At 41.0% G+C, this 22,277-nt stretch overlaps 1 protein-coding gene across 1 annotated transcript in view; it reads left to right on the forward strand.

The window, feature by feature from the left end:
* The window catches only part of LOC140717189 (copine-8-like), a 659,086-nt gene that overhangs the window by 493,975 nt on the left and 142,834 nt on the right, over positions 1-22,277 (forward strand). Inside the window, exon 15 of the mRNA XM_073030487.1 lies at positions 2,065-2,126. Within this exon, the coding sequence (XP_072886588.1) occupies positions 2,065-2,126 (62 nt within the window). The remainder of the gene's footprint in view (positions 1-2,064; positions 2,127-22,277) is intronic.

Consider the following 22,277-nt stretch of genomic DNA (forward strand, 5'->3'; position numbering starts at 1 on the left):
TGGAAAGGGACAACTTGCTGGATGATAGGTAAAGAACAGCGTTATGTTTCGTAACTCCAAAACATAAAATTAATTGAAAGAAAAACAATGGAATCCAGAATGTTTTTATCTTACTTTCATTTTTACTTTTAGTGAGGCACGTACCTATGACGTGGTGTCGTGATGATGTATGCCTTTCTCATGATCCGTAATGAATTATGTAAATAGCTACAAATGATTAATCAAGCAATACATTTACAACATTATTAGTTTTGCTACAACAAGTGTATGGGACATTGGAAAAATGTTGAATTTCCCCATGGGGATGAATAAAGTATCTATCTATCTATCTATCTATCTATCTATCTATCTATCTATATGGAATAAACCACAGTCCTCCCTGCTTAGCTATAAACTCCAACTCAATATGGAATGCATCTCAACTCTAATATGTGTATATTGCTCTCTAGTCTCTCTCTCTCTCATGCACACACACACACACACACACACACACACAGAGCTATCTTTCTCTCTCTCTCTCTCTCTCTCTCTCTCTCTCTCTCACTCTCTCTCTAACTCTCTATCTCTTTCTATCTATCTATATATATATATAAGATCCAGAGTATTGTAAATGTCCCATTCAGGTCTATAGATTTAATCACTGTGAGGGATTTCTTACTCTTGTAGGATAAAGTCTCTCCTGAACAGGAAAGTTATTCCACTTGACAGGTGAGACTTGTGGCTGTGGAACAATTGAGGTTCTGATCCCTCTTCCATGGTAGTTGAAGGAGTTGACTCTGGGACTGCAGGAGGTGGTTCTGATAGCTCTGGATAACTTGCTTCTTGATGTGTTGGCATCCCAAACAGTGCATGGCAAGCTGCTTGATCTTCTGATCTATCCAGGACCAATGGATAAAGCTTTGAGTCAACAATTTCATTTTGACCTCATCTAGATGACTGGCTTGTAGCTCCACCAACACCATAGCTCTCAGCTTGGATGATGCAACAATTCTCAATACCAACATAAGGCAACCCCGCCAAGGATAAGTTCACCTCAACATTGGTAAAACTGAGATTTCTGCTGCACATTTCAGCCATTTTGGGTGGCCCTGTAGACCAGAGACAATGTGGGGTCCTGTCTGGTTTCCCTTTGGATCATCTCTGCTGTAATATGGAAACTTTTGATTGCATTAGGGAGAATATATCAAAAGGAGTGTCCTCTTTTGTAAATTCTTCAGGTATTATTTTTTCCAAAGGTAAACAGGACAACCCATTAGGATTTCCATGAATAGTTGTAATCTTGAATTCCATCTTTTAATTGTGCCCTCCAAGAAACAGAACCCATCTCTGCATTCATGCTTCTGCTGTTAGTGGAACATCCTTCTGTGGATTGAAAATGGACACCAGTGGTTGATGATCAATAATGAGAGTAAACTCTCTCCCATACAAGTGCTGGTTGAAAGACTTCACACTCCAAGCCAAACTCAAGACCTCTCCATCAATCTGTGCATAATATTTCTCTGTAGTGGTAAGGGAATGTGATGCAAAATCTATGGGGCATTCACTTCCGTCACTTATAACATGTGACATAACTGCACCTATACAGGCATCACAAGCAAGCTTCACTGCAGATTGTAATGTGTGAGTACAGTGCCTGATGTCAGCATTGCCTTTACACTTTTGAAAGCCACCCTACACTGCTTTGTCCATTTCCAATTCCTTTTATTTTTCAACCCTCAAGTTTACAGATCCACCACACGTGGAGATAAATAAGATTATAGTATTGGGTAAAGTATGTAAGATTTTTCTGGAATTTATATTTGTGCAGAGCAAGACCTTCTGTAGGCCCATTTGAAATATCACTACACGTGGTTAAAATAAATACTCTTAAATTAAAATGATTTCTACATTTTGCTTATTTTTTTTAATTCGGTTGCTGAGAATGTAGTATGTTAGGAAGCAAACCTGTATTTCAAATAACCTCATCTTATTGCTTTATTGCTATACACCTTTGCTAAAATTAGTTCAATTTGACATCTTTGGATGATGAATGTAATGCTCACCATGATTTCCATTTCCCCACAGGTTACACTGCTGTCCTTTACAGTTGAATCTGAGCATACATTTCTCGATTATATTAAAGGCGGGTGAGTAGCGTTTGAAATTACTCATATACAGTACCAAATTAATAATATCCTGGTTTTCATGCAATATAATCATGCTCTCTGAGGTAGAAGAATCTGAAGAATATAACACAGACTGCAATACATTAACTTAGGTTCCATGAAATTTATCTACCGTATACATCAAATAAGAAGCTTCTCTAAAATTAGGAATTGAAATCATATTATACAAAATTCAAAGTTTGATTAATTTGATCTAAAATAATCACCTTAATGCTTCTCAAAGGGCAGGTGGATAACTATAATATAGCATGCGTCAGGAATCAGCCATTAAGCTTAGTAAAAATAAAGTAAAATACATTTATGTATGTCATCACTGTTATCATACTGCTTTACTTTGCATCCTCCATTTTAAGAGTCATATGTAACATGATTCAAGCCTCACTCCAGGATCTGTGTAAAAAATCTAGGATAATGGATCATACAATGTGAATGTGCTAAATTGATAGATACACTTGAAGAGATGTTAAATTAAGGTTTATATGCCTATTCAGGTGGTCATGAGGAGGCATAATTTTAAGACCAGCGTGTTTTGATAACTAATGCAACCAAATGTTTTAACAAACTGACCATTAATTCCATTTGCCATCTGTAGGACTTGGCTGTTCATGCTTAGTTGCATTCTAGGATGTGTTGGGACACATTGACGTCACTGGGTGTTTCGGGTCTTTCAACATCAGACACTTTCCAGGTGACTCAACCAGGGTTGATCAGGTCCTGGCTTGTGTCCCAGCAGCATTGGTCCATGGCTCACATCTCCTGATCCATAGCCATCTGGAGGCTCACTCGGCAGCCTTTGTGACAGATCTGATGGTTGTTAATTATTGCTATCTTTGTCTCAACATGACTAATCTTGAACTTTGTAAAATACAGGTTCTGAAATATTCTGCTGAGACTTCAAAGTTTCATTAAAGTAGGATTTACTTAATGATTATGATGAGAACACAGTCTCAGAAGTACAAAGCATTCTTAAATATTTTGAGTTGTTAAATTCTGAATTATTTTTATTGCAATATTTGAAGAATTACTATACACAAGAGATACTTGGATCCAGCCTAAATAAACAACTAACAAAAAGATGCAGACACAGGAGATTGCTGATGGTGAATTATGGAGCAACATACAAAACACTGAAGGAATTCAGCAGGTCAGATATTTTCTATGGAGGAAATTGAAACATCAACTATCCATTTCCCTTCACAGGGAAATGCTGATCTGCAGGGTCCTCCAGCGTTTTGTGTATTGCTAATGACAAGATGTGACTGGCTTAGTAATTCATGCTAGGAATTTACTGAAAGAATTGGTGAAAGGATAATGATAATATATTGTGAAAAACAGATTGAAATGAACACCTGTTTGTCGGTGAGGCTTGGCATAGATTGGGAGACCGCTTCCCATTCTGATATGTCAGTCCATGGCCTCCTCCGCTATCGTGATGAGACCACACTCATGTAGGAAGAACAACACGTTGTATTCCATTTTGGTAGCCTCCAACCTGATGGCATGAACATCAATATATCAACCTGCACCCCCCTTCACCATTCCCCATCCCCTTTTCCCTCTTTCACCTTATCTCCTTCCCTGCCCGTTGCCTCCCTCTTGAGCTCCTCTCCCCTCCCCCTCTTTTCTTTCTTCCATAGCCTTCTATTTTCTCCTATTAGATTGTGCCTTCTCCAGCCCTGTATCTCTTTCACCTAATCAAGTCCCCAGCTCTTTACTTCACCCCTCCCCCTCCTGATTTCACCTTATCACCTTGTGTTTCTTCCTCCCCTTCCCCCACCTTTTAAATCTACTCCTCGTCTTTTTTCTCTGCACTCCTGCTGAAGGGTCTTGGCCCGAAACATTGACCGTGCTCTTTTCCATAAATATTGCCTGGCCTGCTGAGTCCCTCCAGCATTTTGTGTGTGTTGCTTGAAATGAGGGGGGGGGGATCTCATTAAAACCTATCAAAGGTTGAAAGGCATCAATAGAGTAGACGTGGAGAGGATGTTTCCTATGGTGATGGAGTATAAGACATCAGGAAGGAGGGATGTCCAATTAGAACAGAGATGGGGAGGAATTTCTTCAGTCAGAGATTGGTGAATCTGTGAAATTCGTTGCCACAGGTGGCTGTGGAGGCCAAGTTATTGGGCATACTTAAGGCAGAGTTTAATTAGTCAAGGCATGAAGGAATATTGGGAAAAGGCAGGAGTCTGGGGCTGAGAGAGAAATGGATCAGCCATTAAGAAATGATGGAGCAGATGTGATGGGCCAAATGGTCTGATTCTGCTCTTGTATTTTATGGTGTTATGGCTTGATGGAAATATAATATTGTCTTAGAAATGCTTCCAGTTATTATTTCCAAAGTTAGTAGACATTTGGAGAGGCTAAATAACACCATCTGTTTGTTACTAGAATCATAGAGGTGTACAGCACAGAAGTGTCCCTTTGGCCCAACCCATCAATGCTGACTGTGATGCCCACCTAATCCCGGTGTTACGATATGGCAACAATGAATATAGAATTGAGCAGGTTTTTTGTAAACAAATTAAACATTTAATTAAACTCAGCTCAACAACAAATGAAAAGTAAACAAATGACTAACTTAACCGGAAGTTACTGCTATACGGCAACTCGAACAGATCTTAAAGCAATAAATGCAAACACAGTTCTTAAAGCAATAAATGTAAAAGTCCAAGTGATTTAGACAGTCAATTAGGAGAGACTTTACTGAAGTAACGAATTCCTCGACGATGTGACACTACTGCTGATCCCAACCAAAATATGCCTTGCCTGAAGAATTTATGATGAAGGAAAGAAAAACGGCTTAAAGGAACTGACCTTTTCCTTGGCGAATAGCACTGCCCCAATCCTTCCTGCTCTTATAGCAGGGATTATCTCGGATGCAGGTTGAACGAATCCCTTGAATGAAGGTTAAATAAGGTCGATCCTGTATTACCACTGACGACACCAACTTTACTCGATCCTTCTTGTTCCCATACCGTGGTCAATCTTCACTCTCCAATACTTAGACTTTAAAATTAAATCAAAGCTACATCAAACATAACTGGCAGTGATTTAAAAACTGCCGGCACAACTTACAATAGAAAGTAAAACTCCGTTTTAAAACGAAACTGCGTCATGAAACCAAATGCGCAGCATAATGGAGTAACTGATGAATTAAACCACAAACTAACCTACATCACAGCAAGACTTCCCCGTTTTATACCTGTTGGAATAGCCCATCACATGACCTCTCACTGGCGGGAAATTATATCACCCCACCATCACAAGACCATTACATCATGCTCACCAGATAATCAATTAGATCATGGTCATAAGACAGTCACAAGATACCCACGGGGTATGTAACACCGGGAACAGCACATTGAGTTCATTTTAGCAGTGGAACTTTGTGGGAAAACTAGAAATTATGTTTTCATTAAGAGCATTATTACAATGTGGAATATATTTCCATTGCAGATACATGAGATATAATACTCGCGTATTGCTTGCATGGAAATTTGACTAATTTTAAAAATATTATAAACAAAAAGGACAGATCAAACTCCACAATTCTGAGGGAAATTTGCCGAGAAGTCATGGTTAGAGCATCCATTGCTTCTCATCTTACAACTGGCTAGAGGTGGTGAATTAGAATAACTGGCCTTTGCCAAAACTTTTAACTGTTTATTCCCCTCTATAGATGCTGCCAAGACCTGCTGAGCTCCCCCTGCATGCTTTCCGTGTCAATCTGGGTTTCCAGTAACTGTAGAAACCCTTGTATTGATAACTAGCCCATAATTTTCCCGAAAATGGGAGAATGTATGCCAGTAGCAAATGCCACTCACATTCATTTAAGGACAATTACATGGTTAAAGGCAGGAAACTAAACTTTATGTCCCCAAAAAAAAATCACTAGCTATAGGCAAGAGGCACTTTGCTTTCCAGCTTACCATTGAAGTGTTGGGAGTTTGTTGTATTTGAATAATAAATATGAATGAAATCCACAACCAGAAAATTAAGACTTGACCAATTTAGTCTAAGTACTCTTTTTCACCGCATGATATTTGCTCATTATTGTCATTCATCCTCTCTCCAACTTTTGTACAGATTTAATTGTGGTTGGAGATTTAAAATGTCTGATTAATTCCCATTCCATGAATGCGATTAAGAAGGGACCCAGCTGTTTTTCCCTGTTCACTCAGGTAGCAGATACCTTTTTCTCTCATTTCCTTGGTGGCTCACTCTTTCAGGAAGTCTCGTTCAGAAAGTCTAAGAACTTAAACATGTACTGACAAATCCAACAATTAGCCAATACCATTAAATCCATTACTACAGCAAATTATGAGCTTCCACGCTTAAGCTTAATTAAGGCAGACTCAATTACATTCAAGGGTTATATTCTCTGAAATTAATGGTTTGGGGGCATTTATTTATAATTCTAATTGATATCTCTTAATGCTCTACTAAAATATTCAGTTAAAGTGTTGCTTCTTCATTTTCAGTGTGCACGTGATTCTTGGTTAGAGGAAGCTGGTAATGAGGCTTGTTATTGAGTACAAGTTGAATTGTTATAAAGTGGGTCACACAATTCATACCATTTGACAAAACAAAATCAATTAGATGCATGAGAAACCATGTGCTCACCCCTCCACCTCTTCGACCATGTGCTAACCCAGACCCACTCCCACAGCAACACACACAAAATGCTGGAGGAACCCAGCAGGCCAGGCAGCATCTATGGAAAAGAGTATTGCCGGCGTTTCAGGCTGAATCTCTTCAGCAGCACTGGAGAAAAAAGAAGCTGAGGAGTAGATTTAAAAGGGTGTGAGGAGGGGAGAGCAAAACACGAGGTGATGGGTGAAACCTGAAGGGGGAGGAATGAAGTAAGGAGCTTGATAGGTGAAAGAGAAAGAAGGCCATGGAAGAAAGAAAATGGGGGAGGAGTACCAAAGGGAGTCAGTGGGCGGGCAAGGAGATGAGGTGAGAGAGGGAAATGGGGAAGAGAAGTGGGGGTTATTACCACTCCACAGCACCCATCACCTTGTTGTTCTTCCTCCCCTCCCCCCACTTTCTTACTCTGACTACTCATCTAATTTTCCAGTCCTGGTGAAGGGTCTCAGCCTGAAACGTTGACTCTATTTTGCCTGGCCTGATGAGTTCTTCCAGCATTTTGTTTGTGTTGCTCAGTAAATTAGATTATCATTATTCTCTGGACTGTAGGAGATTGGGTGTGGAGGAATGACTTGATACAGGTAAAAAAAACATGAGGGACATAGACAGGGTGAGTAGACATAGCCTTTTTTCCAGGGAAGGGATGCTGTAAACAAGAGGGCATGTGTTCAAGATCAGAGGCAAGAGATTTTAAAGGGACATCTTCATGCAAAAGGTGGTACATATTTGGAATGAATTGCCAGAAATAGCGGGTGAGGCAGGCACATTCGCAACACTTTATTGATTTATTTATTGAGATACAATGTGCAATAGGCCCTTCCTGCCCTTCGAGCCACACCACCTAGCAATCTCCCGATTTAATCCTAGCCTAACACGGGACAATTTACAATGCCCAATTAACCTACCCAAATGACTCCGGACTGTGGGAGGAAACTGGAGAACCCAGAGAAAACCCATAGAGCCATCGGGAGATCATGCAGACTCCTTACCGACAGTGGCAGGAATTGAACCTGGGTTGCTGGTATTGCAAAGTGTTGTGCTAACCACTATGCTACCGTGCCACCCCATCTAGGTAAGTTCATGGATAAGAGAGGTCTGTAGGGCTATTGGCCAAGCATGCAGATGGGACCAGCGACCTGGGCAACACAGTCAGCATGAGCACATGATTGAAGGGTCTGTTTCCATATTCTATGACTCTTTGACTCATTACATTGAATTTTAACCATATGTATGAGAGTAGACAGGGATTTAAGCACACAAAAACTAATGGTTCCTTAGAAATCTGATGCTAACCTTATCACTGCTATGATATACTCACATCAGGGTCTAGGGGCATGTGTCAATGTGTACACCTTTCCTGATCAGATGAGTTCATTGGACGGCTTGTTAGAGTGAATTTGAGAATGGAGAATAAATTCTCTTTGCTCACCCCTGTGGCAACCTCCAGCCACACCGTTCTGATATGGCCTGCAAGTCCCCTGTTTGCATTAGCAGGAAATAATGTCACTCTGAGCCCATCACAGAGCTTAGCGTGACATCCAGTGAGGAATGACAAAAGCTCAAGGCCTTGACAGATGTACATTCTATTTTCTCCCTCACGTCTGTTGTGCACTCAACTTCAAAATCTATCAAATTTCATGATTGAAGTGTGTCTCAAAAGAGTGGAGTTGAAATGAGTTCTGTGTGTTGCCTTCGCACTGGCTGAGGTTAACTGTTAAAACATTAATAATGTGGCTGTGATTGCTTTAAGGCAGCTCTGATGAATGCACCGAAGAAAGCTGTGCCCCATCTTCCTGACCCACTACTAACTCAGCTCAAGGAGAAACTATAATACAATTTTCAATTTTTGTACTATTATTCTACTACTTTGCTGAATGGCTCAGCTTTTGTGTAATAAATAATAAGAACATAAGACACAGGAGAAGAATTAGGCCTTTTGGCCCCTTGAATCGGCTTGTCCATCCCATCAGGGCTGGTTTATTATCCCTCTCAACCCCATTCTCCTGCCATGTCCCCACAACTTTTGATGCTCTTACTGATCAAGAAACTGTCAACCTCCACTTTAAATATACCCAACGACTTGGCCTCGACAGACATATGAGGCAATTAATTCCACATATTCACCATATGCTGCCCACAGCCATCAAACACTCCCCATGACTTATGTAAACCCTTTCATTCCAAGATCATTCTTGTAAATCTCCTCTGTATGTAAACTAGATTGATTAGTGATGAAATTTATGAAATTAGGAGTTGTCTTCTCCATTATTTCACTGAAAGATAGACACTGACTAGATGTAATAACTACAAATTGTGGTCCCTATTTTTCCTATTAATTTCACAGGTATTTTTCTGAATTGTGATGGCAGGATATGATCTATCACTATATGACCACTCCAACATGCAAAATAAATATTTGCAAGTATGGAGTCTGATTCCTTAATATCTTATTTTTTTTTATCAAGAACAAATGTCATGAAATTTGTTGTTTTATGGCAGCATTACAACACAAAATATTTTTTAAAATTCTGTAAGTTTTAATGATAGATAGAGCAAGAGAGAGATAGATAGATAGGTCATCAGATAGATAAATAGTGCAAAAGAAGAATAGCGTGTTTCATGGACATTTCTGAAAACTAATTTCAGCAGGGTGGAAGCTGTTTTCAAAATGTTGAATGTGTGTCTTTGGGCTTTTGTACCTCCTCCCCGATGGTAGTAATGAGAAGAGGGCACGTCCCAGATGGTTGGGGTCCTTACGGTAGCCCCATCAGCGGCAGGAGAAGTGCACACTGAGGGAGTTTCTCGCAGGTCAGCAGTGCTCATTTAAAAAGAGAGCTTCGCGGGCATTCAGTGTCATTCTGATAGCTCGATCAGTGTCAGGAGCAGTGCAGAGGAGTAAATAAAAGTACAGAAGAGACAAGCAGAATGGCCATTGTTGGGAGTGGGACAGTGGTGAGAGTGAGACCTTGGCTCAAAGGAGCCTTTGGATTGGAGGAGGCATTGGCTCTGGGAAAGTTGGCCAGGTAAGTTTCTGTTAAGTTTCCTCTTTTTCTTACTGTGTCAGGAGTGAAGTTTAAGAGGCTATTGTGTGTCCTTCATGTCCTTCATACTGAGACTCTGAGGGAACTACAGCTGTGTGAAATGCATCCAACTGCAGCTCCTTGAAGACCGTGTTAGGGATCTGGAGCAGCAGCAAGATGGCCTCTGGCTTGAACGGAAGAGTGAGGAGATCATCAATCAGAGTTACAGGGAAGTAGTCATCCCAAAGTTGCAGAAGGCAGGTAGTTGGATGACTGTCAGGAGAAGGAATTGGAAGGTGAGTAGACAGTTAGCTCAGAGCACCCCTGTGGCCATTCTCCTCAATCATCACTGTATCTTTGGATGTGGGGGATGACCACTCAGGGGATTGCCATGGAGACCAGGTTACTGGCACTGAGCGTAAATCCGTGGTGCAAAAGGGAAAGAGGGAGAAGAGGGGAGCAGTAGTGATACGGGACTCAATAGTCAGAGGAACAAACAGGAAATTCTGTGGACGTTAATAGGGCATCCAGATGGTATGTTGCCTCCCGGATGCCACAGATCGGATCATGTCCATGGCATCTTGGAGGGGGAGGGAAAGCAGCCAGATGCCTTGGTACATATTGGTACCAATGATATAGGAAAGAAAAACAAAGAGGTCCTGAAGAGAGAATTTAGAGAGCTGGGCAGAAAGCTGAAAAGCAGGACCTCCCAGATTGTAATTTCTGGATTGCGAGATTGCTGGATTGCTACCTGTGCCACACGCCATTGAGGTTAGAAACAGGATGATTTGGCAGATGTGCATGGCTGAGAAGCTGGTGCAGGGGGCAGGGCTTCACGTTCTTGGATCAATGGGATCTCTTCTGAGGGAGATATGATCTGTACAAGAGGGACGGGTTGCACCTGAACCCAAGGGGACCCAATATTCTCATGGGCAGGTTTGTTGGAGCTGTTGGGGAGGGTTTAAACTAATATGGCAGTAGAATTGGAACCAAACTGAAGGCACTCAGGATAGGACAGATGGTAAAAAAGCAAAGATAGCGTGCAGTCAGACTGTCAGGAAGGGCAGGCAGACGATAGGACAAAATTTCAGCTGGCAGTGTGACTTCCAGTGCATTAGGGATACAGAACTAAAGAGGGTAGCAAATACAGAGCTCAAGGTGTTATATCTCAATGCACAGAGTATAAAAAAATAAGGTGAATGATCTTGTTTCACTTTAATGGATTGTCAGGCATGATGTTGTAGCCATCACTGAATCGTGGCTGAGGGATGTTGTAGTTGGGAGCTGAATGTCCAAGATTGCGTGTTGTATCAGAGGGTTAGGAGGTTAGGCAGAGGGGGTGGCATGCTTCTGCTGGTAAAGAATGGCACCAGTCATTAGGAAGATATGACATAGGAATGGATAATATTGAATCCTTGTGGGTTGAGTTAAGAAACTGCAAGTGTAAAAGCACACTGATGGTAGATATATACCAGCCTTCAAACGGTAGCTGGGATGTGTACTACAGATTACAATGGGAAATAGAAAAGGTGTGTCAAAAGGGCAATGTTATGATAGTCTTAGGAAATTTTAACATGCAGGTAGCTTGGGAAAGTCACGCTGGTAATAGATCTCAAGAGGAGAATGAATTTGTTGAATGCCTAGAAGATGGCTTTTTGAGAGCAGTTTGTCATTGAACCTATTGGGGATCAACTAATCTCGATTGGGTGTTATTTAATGAACCAAAGGCAATTAGTGAGCTTAAGGCAGAGGAACTCTAGGGAGGCAGTGGTGACAATATGATGAAGTTCAACTTGAAATTTGATAAGGAGAAAGTAAAGTCTGATGTAGCAGTATTTCAGTGGAGTGAAGGAAATTACAGTGGTATGAGAGAGGAGTTGGCCAAAGTAAATTGGAAAGAGATGCTGGCAGGGATGACAGCAGAGCAGCAATGGTTTGAGTTTCTAGGAAAAATGAGGAAGGTTCAGGATAGATGTATTCCAAAAACAAAAAGAAAATACCCAAATGGCAAAATAGTACAACTGTGGCTGATAAGGGAAGTCAAAGCTAATGTAAAAGCAAAAGAGAGGGCATACAACAAACCAATAATTAGTGGGAAGATGGAGGATTAGGAAGCTTTTAAAAACCTATAGAAAACAACAAAAAGTAATTAGGAAGGAAAAGATGAAATACAAAAGCAAGCTAGCAAACAATATCAAGGTGGATAGAAAAAGCTTTTTCAAGTATATAAAAAGTAAAAAACAGATGAAAGTGGATATAGGACCACTAGAAAATGAGACTGGAGAAATAATAACAGGGGACCAGGAGATGACAAATGAACTTAATGAGTATTTTGCATTAGTCTTCACTGTGGAAGACACTAGCCGTGTGTCAGGTGTTGAAGGGTGTGAGGGAAGAGAAGTGAGTGCAGTTACTTTTACAAGGGAGAAGGTGCTCAAAATGCTGAAAGACCTAAAGGTACGCAAGTCACCCGGACCAGATGAACTGCACCCTAGGGTTCTAAAAGAGGTAATGTTAAAGAATGGGGAGACAGTAGTAATGATCTTTCAAGAATCATTGGACTCCGACATGGTTCGGGAGAACTGGAAAATTGCAAATGTCACTTCACTCTTTACAAAAAGGAGGGACACAGTGGAAAGGAAATTATAGACCAGTTAGCCTGACCTCAGTGGTTGGGAAGATATTGGAGTCAATTGTTAAGGATGAAGTTATGGAGTACTTGCTCAACCAGAACAAGATAGGATAAGGTCAGCGTGATTTTTCATAAGGGAAAATCTTGCTTGCTGAACCTGTTGGAATTCTTTGAGGAGATTACAAGTCGGACAGATAAAGGGGATGCAATGGATGTTGTATATTTGGATTTTCAGAATGCCTCTGACAAGGTGCCACACATGAGGCTGCTTGCCAAGATAAAAGCCCATGCTATTACAAGAAAGCTTCCAGCATGGTCAGACCATTAACTGATTGGTAGGAGGCAGCGAGTGGGAATAAAAGAATCTTTTTATGCTGTATATCAATGATTTAGAAATGGAGTAGATAGCTTAGTTGCCAAGCTTGCAGATGATACAAAGTTTGGTGGAGGGGCAGATAGTGTTGATGAAACAGGAAGGCTGAAGAAGGAATTAGACAGATTAGGAGAATGGACAAGAAAGTGGCAAATGAAACAGAATGCTGGAAAGTGCACATCCATGCTCTTTAGTGGAAGAATTAAATATGCAGACTATTTTCTAAACAATGAGAAAATACAAAAATGTGAGATGCGCAGGGACTTGGGAGTTTGTGCAGAACACACAAAAGTTAACTTGCAGGTAGAGTCGGTGGTGAGGAAGGCAAATGCAATGTTAGCATTCATTTCAAGAGACCTAGAATACAAGAACGGGGATGTAATGCTGAGGCATTATAAGGCATTGGTGAGCTCTCACCTTGAGTATTGTGAACCATTTTAGGGCCCTTTATCAAAGAAAAGATGTGCTGGCATTGGAGCGGGTTCAGAGGATTCTAGGAATGATAGGGTTATCATACGAAGAATATTTGATGGCTCTGGGCCTGTACTTGCTGTGATTTAGAAGGATTTGAGGGGATCTCATTGAAACTTTTCGAATGATGAAAGGCCTAGGTAGAGTTGATGTGGAAAGGATCTTTCCCATGGTGGGGGAGTCTAGGACAAGAGGGCACAATCTCAGGATAGAAGGGTGTCCATTTAAAACAGAGATGCGGAGAAACTTCTTTAGCCACAGGGTGGTGAATTTGTAGAATTTGTTACCACGGGCAGCTGTGAAGGCCAGGTCATTGGGTGTATTTAAGGCAGTGAAAGATAGGTTTTTGATTAGCCATGGCATCAGAAGTTACAGGGAGAAGGCCTAGGAGTGGGGCTGAGAAGGGGGATAAAAAAGGATCAGCCATGATTGAATGGCGGAGCAGCCTCGACGGGCCAAATGGCCTAATTCTGCTCCTATGTGTTATAGTCAATGATAAATGCCTCCGCCTTGAAGATTTCCCCGAGGCTGGGTAGGCTTGTGTCTGTTATGGAGCTGGCTGAGTCCACAACCTTCTGGAGCCTCTTTTGAACCTGTGTATTGACGTCTTCATATCCGGCAAAGATACAACCAGTCAGAACGCTCTCCACCCTTTCCACCTCTGACCCTTCAATAAGGAAGTAAGATGATAAGCTTTATTTTTTACATTTTCTTTCTTGATTTTTATTTAATCCTAGCTTTTTTTTTCACTTCCTGTGCCTGATTTGGCATTAAATTAAAAAATTCTAGCCAGTGTTATCTATATTGCCAATTATTACTGTTAAGAAAATGCCGATGACCTAGATGCCCTCCAGAGATATTTTGCTAAAATGGAACCTGAGCATCCAGGGCAGAAGACCAAAGAAACTACAGATTATAAATGAATACTCTCTTATGTGCAATATGTTTCATTAACTTAAATCTCATCTACAGATGACTGCAGTGTCTAGACCAGTAATTTTATTTGAGTTGATAGCTTTTCAATGACTTGAAATTAAACAGCAAATATTCCACTGATAAGCATTCCTCTCTGAAGAGAGAGGAAGTTAACATTTTAGTTTCATGTTACCTGTCTGTCTCTCTATACACTGTACTGCAACAGCTCAAGAAAGTTGTTTCCCAAAACTTATTCAGGGGTAGTTAGGAAGGGGCAATAAATGCTGACATTGTCTGTGATGTTTGCATCCTAAAAATTGAATTGCAGAACCTTCTAACCTACTGAGTATTTCCAGCATTTTCATCTTTGCATTGGCAGTACCCCGATTTTGTTATCACCTACAAATTGATTTGATGAGCCTGTTGATATGAGGAACGAGTTAGAGAAAATGGAGCTGAAACACAATCAGCAAAAACTTTTGATCATCAAAAGCACCATGGCACCATAGTGGCTAGTGCAACACTTTTCAGTATCAACAACCCAGGCTGAAATTCCCGCTGCTGCCCTTAAGGAGTTTGTACATTCTGCCCGTAGCCATGACCTCTGGATGTACCGCTTGATAGGTTAATTGGTCTTTGTAAATTTTCCCGTAATTAGGTTAGGGTTAAATCGGGGGTTGCTGGGCAGTGCAGAATGGCCTATTCCTTGCTGTATCTCAATCAATCTTTCTATTTTTTTAGAATTAATTTAGTATCTGCTCTTTGGTATAGTGGTACACAGATAGGGTTAGTATTTCACAACTTCAGAGAAGCCAGGTTCAATACTGACCGATGATGTTGTCTGCATGAAGTTTGGACATTTTGTCTGTGACAATGTGGGTTGCTATAAATGCCCCAACTTCATCAACTGGGCTTGGGTTAATTGCCAATATAAATTGCCCCTACTGTGGAAGGGTATTAAGAAACTCATAGTGAGAGAACATAGGTCATATGGAAATAAGTGATGGACTAGGATTGCTCTGAGCAGGCAAAGATTCAGTGGGCTGAATAGCCTCCTTTATCCTTTGAAAGTATAAGAGCGGTGAAATAAGCCCACAGGTAGGTTCAGAATATTTCAAAGACTGTACCCCTTTCCTCTCCCATTTATTATTTATCAGGAGTATCTGCTTGAGAGTCAAGTCTCAAAAGAAATTAGATAGAAAGATAAAAGATCAGTTAATCATTACTTATTTTTGCAGAATTAAAAGGCTTCCTCTTTCTAGGTCCACTGTAGTGAATCGTCAAATGAGCATGAAGCCTTTATTGATAGATAGATAGATAGATAGATAGATAGATAGATAGATAGATACTTTATTCATCCCCATGGGGAAATTCAACTTTTTTTTCCAATGTCCCATACACTTGTTGTAGCAAAACTAATTACATACAATACTTAACTCAGTAAAAAATATGATATGCATCTAAATCACTATCTCAAAAAGCATTAATAATAGCTTTTAAAAAGTTCTTAAGTCCTGGCGGTTGAATTGTAAAGCCTAATGGCATTGGGGAGTATTGACCTCTTCATCCTGTCTGAGGAGCATTGCATCGATAGTAACCTGTCGCTGAAACTGCTTCTCTGTCTCTGGATGGTGCTATGTAGAGGATGTTCAGAGTTTTCCATAATTGACCGTAGCCTACTCAGGGCCCTTCGCTCAGCTACCGATGTTAAACTCTCCAGTACTTTGCCCACGACAGAGCCCGCCTTCCTTACCAGCTTATTAAGACGTGAGGCGTCCCTCTTCTTAATGCTTCCTCCCCAACACGCCACCACAAAGAAGAGGGCGCTCTCCACAACTGACCTATAGAACATCTTCAGCATCTCACTACAGACATTGAATGACGCCAACCTTCTAAGGAAGTACAGTCGACTCTGTGCCTTCCTGCACAAGGCATCTGTGTTGGCAGTCCAGTCTAGCTTCTCGTCTAACTGTACTCCCAGATACTTGTAGGTCTTAACCTGCTCCACACATTCTCCATTAATGATCACTGGCTCCAAATGAGGCCTAGATCTCCTAAAGTCCACCACCATCTCCTTGGTCCACTCCATAGAGCTGCTAATTTCCTGTCATATTCTCATGACTTCAGTAATCAGATTGTGTCAGCATTATTGAAGAGAAGTCATGCTAAAAGTATTAGAAATATTAATCCAACAAATGGATTCAGCATTTTAAGGCAGTCCTCACTGAGTTATTTGGTCAAATAAAGTCTAATATGTAACTCTAATTAGTAATTGGTTTATTACTATAACACGCAATGCAATGCAGTGAAAAATGTTATGTATGCCGTGCATACAGATCATTTCAAAATATTAGTACTTTGAGGTAGGAAAAGCAATAAGAGAATACAGATCATAGTGTGTCAGTTTCAGAGAAAATGCAATGCAGGTAGACAATTACATACAAGATAAGGTAGATTATATAATGAAGCAAGCTGTATTCCTTTCACTGCCATTTCTTTAAATTAAACAATTTATAAATCACTTTTTTTCCCCAGTGAACTTATTGGTTATTGAAAAAGGCAAGAGAGGAGATTGTTGAGATCTTGGTAAAGATCTTTGTATCCTATAGTCACAGTTGAGGTCCCAGAAACCTGGAGAATAGCCACCGTTGTTCCTTTTTGTTTAAGAAGAGCAATAGAGACAAACCAGAACATTATGGGCTGGTGAATTTTACATTAATGGTGAGGAAATTTTTGGTGAGAATTCTTAGGGGTAGGATGTACTCACACCTGGAAAAGACTTGGGTTATTAGTGGTAGTGAGCATGGCTTGTATGGTGTATGATTGGAGAGGTGGTAAAAGATAATCGATAAGTGAATATATTCACCAGTGCGGTGAATATTGTATTAATGAGCTTTAGTCATGCTATTAGTAGGCTGATCCAGAAGATTAGTCATGGGATCCATGAAGGCTTAGTGGACTAGATTCAAAATTTGGCTTGGCCCGAGAAGAGGAATATTGGTGGAAGAAGTGTTATTCTGACTGGAGGCCTGTGTTCAGCAAGGATCTATGCCAAGTCCGCTGACATTTGAGATATATAAAATGTTGGTGGACTAATTAATAAGTTTGCAGATGAAATAAAACTTCAGGTGTGGATAGTGAGGAAGGTTGACCAAGGATTCAGTAGGTACCGTGAGCAGAAAAATGGCAGATGGTGTTTATCCAGACAAATGCAAAATGTTGCACTTTAGGAAGTTAAGTGCAAGAGGAAAGTATACAGTTAATGGCAGGGCACTAAGAAACATTGAGGTAGGATGTTACAGAAGGTCTAAGACAGACTTGCCTTCATCATTCAGGACGTTGAGTTTGAATGTAAGGAAATCATGTTGCAGTTGTACACAGGCCACATTTAGAGCCAAATCTATGTGCAGATCTGGTCGCTGCATTACAGAAAGGATATAGAGTCTTTGCAGTGGGTGCAGAAGAGGTTCAGCTGGATGCCGTTTGGATTAGAGAGTATTTACAAAAGTGAGAGGTTGGACAGACCTGGATTTTTTTCTGAATCTGTGGAAGCTGAAGGGTGATTTGGTAGAAATTTGTGTTAATAAAAGACAGAGACAGGATAGACAGGCAGAGCCTTATACCACAGGATAGAAATGTCACATACTACAGGATACATATTTAAGATGAGAAGGAGAAAATATAGGAGATGTATGAGATATTCTTCACACAGAATAGTGGTCGCCTGGAACTCAATGCCAGGGCAATGGAAGGAGCAGGTACAACATCAACTTTAAAGAAGCATTTTGACAGGCACATGAATAGGCATGGAATAGAGGAGCATAGACCTGTTAAGAGCAAATGGGATATAGTTAAAATCGGCATCATGGTTGGCAGAGACATTATGGACTAAAAACCCCATTCCTCTGCCAGTCTACATTTTATATAATAAAGTGAAAATACATTAGTCCATGAAAATCAACTGCACCATTCCTTCTTTTAGTATAGTGTCATCATTGTACATCTCCCTAACAATGTTTTTAAAACGATATTAAAAAAGCATGGAATTTGCCACTGTCATTTTAAAAGCCAGTGGTTGACAGTCCCTTATGGAACACCACAATATTTCAGGAACAGTGCAATTTACTAAACAGCTCCAGTCGAATTTTTCACAGCTGCTGTCACTCGGTCACACAATTGCAACCTCATTAGCTGGATCTTGAAGGCACACATACCCAACAGCACCAGTAATTCCTGAGGGGGAAGAGAACACTCTCAGATTGCCTGAGCAGGTTTGAAGAGGCTAGTGGATCATCTCACCCGGAGGACAGAAGTAGAGCACACGAAGTACATGCAGGAGGTTCCCAGAGAGGTCACTGCTCTGAGCACCATTCTCTGAACTGTGATCAGTGGTGCCAAAAATATTATGACCTTACAGAATTAGTCATATTGAGTCCTCACAGCTTAAGAACTCTCTAATATACGTACACATCTTGTGCTCTCAGCTCCATTCCTACTTTGCTAATACCTCTCCTCATGGTATATTTACCCTCTCACACAAATATGCCAGGTATTTCTATTTGTTTTCCCCTATCTCAGTCCTTTGTCCCTGCTGGTCTAGCTCACCCTTTCCCTGCTCTATGGTGTATCTCGCTCTCTTGCCATCCTATCTCCACTTGCTTCTTTCCATGCCCTTGATCGCTCACTCACATACAGACTCAACAATACCTTGCGTCATTCATTCCACTCACTTCCATTATTATCCCACACAATCATCCAAGCAGGCCAAATTCCACTGGAAGGCAGATGAACTCCAGGCAGTGGGAGAAATGAAGCCCATCTGAGATCTCCAATTTTAAATCCATTGCTATTACCCTCATCCTCACTCATCAGAACACACCTTTATCAAAAGGGACTGTATTCATAACCAAACGAGCTCATTTTGAAGCACACTCAAGTCACTGGGGCATTAAGGCATCGGCAGGTTCACTAGTGCAGCTGCTTCATAGCTCCAGGAATCTGAGTTCAATCTTGACCTCCGGTTCTGTCAATGTGGAGTATGTACGTTCCTCCTGTGACACTCACCTGTTTTCTCTCAATGCTCCATTTCCCCCTCACAATGCAAATACGTGTAGGTTACTGGATTATTGAAAACTGTTCGTGCAGGTGAGAAGTAAAATTAATGGAAATTTGAGGCAGTAGATTGTAGGGAAAATTAGTGGGGGAGGAGGAATACTCTGTGATCTGGCTTCCTATGCCATAAAGAAATTTAAAATGTAGAAGTATTAAATTGACCCTTTTACAGAATAAGAGGAGTTGGTGGCATTGGGTGCTGCCGTCAGACAATCCCATTGTGCCAGTGTTCACAGCAGGACACCAGATGAGATGCTAGCAGGAGGCATAGTTTATGAGAGGAGTGAATAAGAACAAAGAGAGCTGCAGTGAGACTAGGAATGGAAAATTCTACAGCCCCGGCCTCAGGGAAATGGCGACTAATCAGTTGTGCTGACTCAGACGTATCATTTAGTAAGGACGCATCTAGACCCTTGACTTAGCACTTTGAAATGCTTGGACCAGCAAAAGGTCTGTCAGAATATCTGCATGAGAGACTACAAGCATAGAAGTGGTTGCTTCCATGTTCTTTCAGGTGAACCTCATCCAGTTTGGAAGTGATTCTCTGCTATGAACAGCAAGATCAAGGAAATATGACAGTTCCGATTTCTGGCTCTTTTGATGTACACTCCCAATCTGCCTGTGCTCTAATAACCCGGGTTGATTGCAAGAGCAGTGACCTACTGGTCTACAGGACATCAGCATTATTCCAGTGTCTGTTTGCCAACACTGGCAGAGTTCATGAAACGACAAGAGCAGTTGTACAACCAGGAAGTTATCTGCCACAAACGCTGTTGTTTGCCCTGTGAGTATAACTGGCAGTGCAGGAACTGAGTGCCCTGACCTCCACACGGATGCCAGGATCTCTCCTGCAGTCTGTGACTCTCAGACACAGTCCTCAGAAATATTTTCAGGTCTGCCTGTCTAGGATGAAGGAACACCATTCACACCTTGCATTCTTGTGCCAGCTTATCAAGGACACACGCTTCTTGTAGGCATCCCGAGATGGTTTCATTAACACAGAGCCAAATGGCCAGGCCCCAGCAATAGGTTGGATTTCCAAACCACAAAAATTAAGACTCATAAGAGGTGAGTTGATTCTAATTCTGCTTTAGGTCATTTACTTCAGTAAAAAAAAAAGTTTTTTTACTTTCATCGGAGTTTTTGCTCCTACCATTTGTGCAGATCATGCTGAGTTGAGCCATTTGACTGACTAGATTCCGCTCATGCTTTCCTGCCTCTGGTCGTCAGTCTCATTAGTCCCAGGTAAGGCAGCCAAAAGCATTGGAGCATTTGATCAGTTTTCAGCTCCAGACACTTGATTAATGACTCTGTCAATGGCTGCAGGTTGCTCAGCGTCATCTTGTACTGCAAGAGTATGCCGTTCCTTTCTTCTGTGGTGTTAGTCCATTCCTCAGATAATCTTCACACTATCATTATAAAAGAGAGGGCAGTGGGCCAGCGATGTGAAGGTAACTAAATACCATATTATGAATCTGGAGTTCCCTAAGCTACTTTGTGGGTCCTGATTTCAAAGAACAATCTATGTTGCTGGTGGACCCTTGCTAATTTCAGGCTCCCTTGCATCTCTACAATTTAATGTTAGCAGTAATAGTGGACTTGCAGATGGTTCAGTAGATTATATGGGTGATTCTCTATAGAGGCAGAGTTTCCTTTGAACTTCTGCGGTGGTACTGTGTAATGTCGTGTCCAATCCCTTAGGCCGAGCTTGTGGTCAGAGATACCTTTGGAAATTTGGGATTGTTATCATTTAATGATTACACTGCAAGATGCCAAACATCAGAAAGATCAACATGTCTTCAGTTTGAGAAAGATCTGTCATTGAAAATACAATTTTTGAAGAATCGCAAGAGGCAGATTGCTTTGAAGTAAGGGTTAAACAGCTGAAATATCATGTTGTTTTAGTGTTGTGTGACGACACTATATAGAGAGTGGCAGGTGTGTGGGACACATTGTCGGGGCTGGAAGTAGAAGCACTTTAGGGGCAATTAAGAGACTCTTAGACAAGCACATGGATGAAAGAAAGATGGAGGGCTATGGAGAAGGGAAGGGTTAGATTGATGTAAGAGTAAGTTTAAAGATCTGCATGACTTCATGGGCTGAAAAGACTACTGCCCTGCACTGTTCTATGCTCTGTGATTGTAACCTGAATGTGGCTGTCAGATGATGATATTAGATCCATGATTGAATGGATTGATAAGACAAATGGACTTCAATCTTGACTGCAGCTTCAAGCAAGACCAAGACCCTACTTTGTATGTCTTAATCAAGCTAAATTATGACTATCTTCAGCTGCAGCCTATGTAGTCCATTGTATCAATAGTATCCTTACAAGTTAGTTCAGTATTCCTTCTACTGAGTATTGTCCTGATGATGTATTAATTGGTATACCTTACTCAAAGTGTTTTTAAGGGGGGTCACTTAATGAACACCGCTAAGATTTGCTCAGGAGCTGCTTTTGACAAAGTTATTCATCCTCTGAGATTATTTCACATTGCTGTTGATGGAAGATTTGAAAAGTAAAGGTATTGAATACAATGAGGAGTATAATTCATATCTTTGCAGAGATGAGAAATGGACCTCTGATTAAGTCTGCCATTCTAGGATTCTTGTTGCAGTGTCTGGCTGAGATGAGCTTGAAGCAGTTACTTTGCCCTGCCCTTTATGTTAGAGCATTTTTTTACCTCATTTTTACACAATTCCTTTCTGGAAATCATTTGTCACTGTGATCTGGATGCTGGGTAATTGATTGTATCATGCTGACTGAAGGCTGTTGCGAAGTTACAGCAGTGACTTAAGTGATCCTGCAAATGTGAGTGATTTGAGATTAAATTTTCTGGAAGACATCATTGCTGCAAGGCTGATGAGATGTCAAATGTCACCGCACAGCATGTCCAGAAAGGAAATTGGTCTCCTGTAGCTGAGGATCTGTAAAC

The sequence above is a fragment of the Hemitrygon akajei genome, chromosome 27 (assembly GCF_048418815.1).
Source record: "Hemitrygon akajei chromosome 27, sHemAka1.3, whole genome shotgun sequence".
NCBI classification, from domain to species: domain Eukaryota; kingdom Metazoa; phylum Chordata; class Chondrichthyes; order Myliobatiformes; family Dasyatidae; genus Hemitrygon; species Hemitrygon akajei.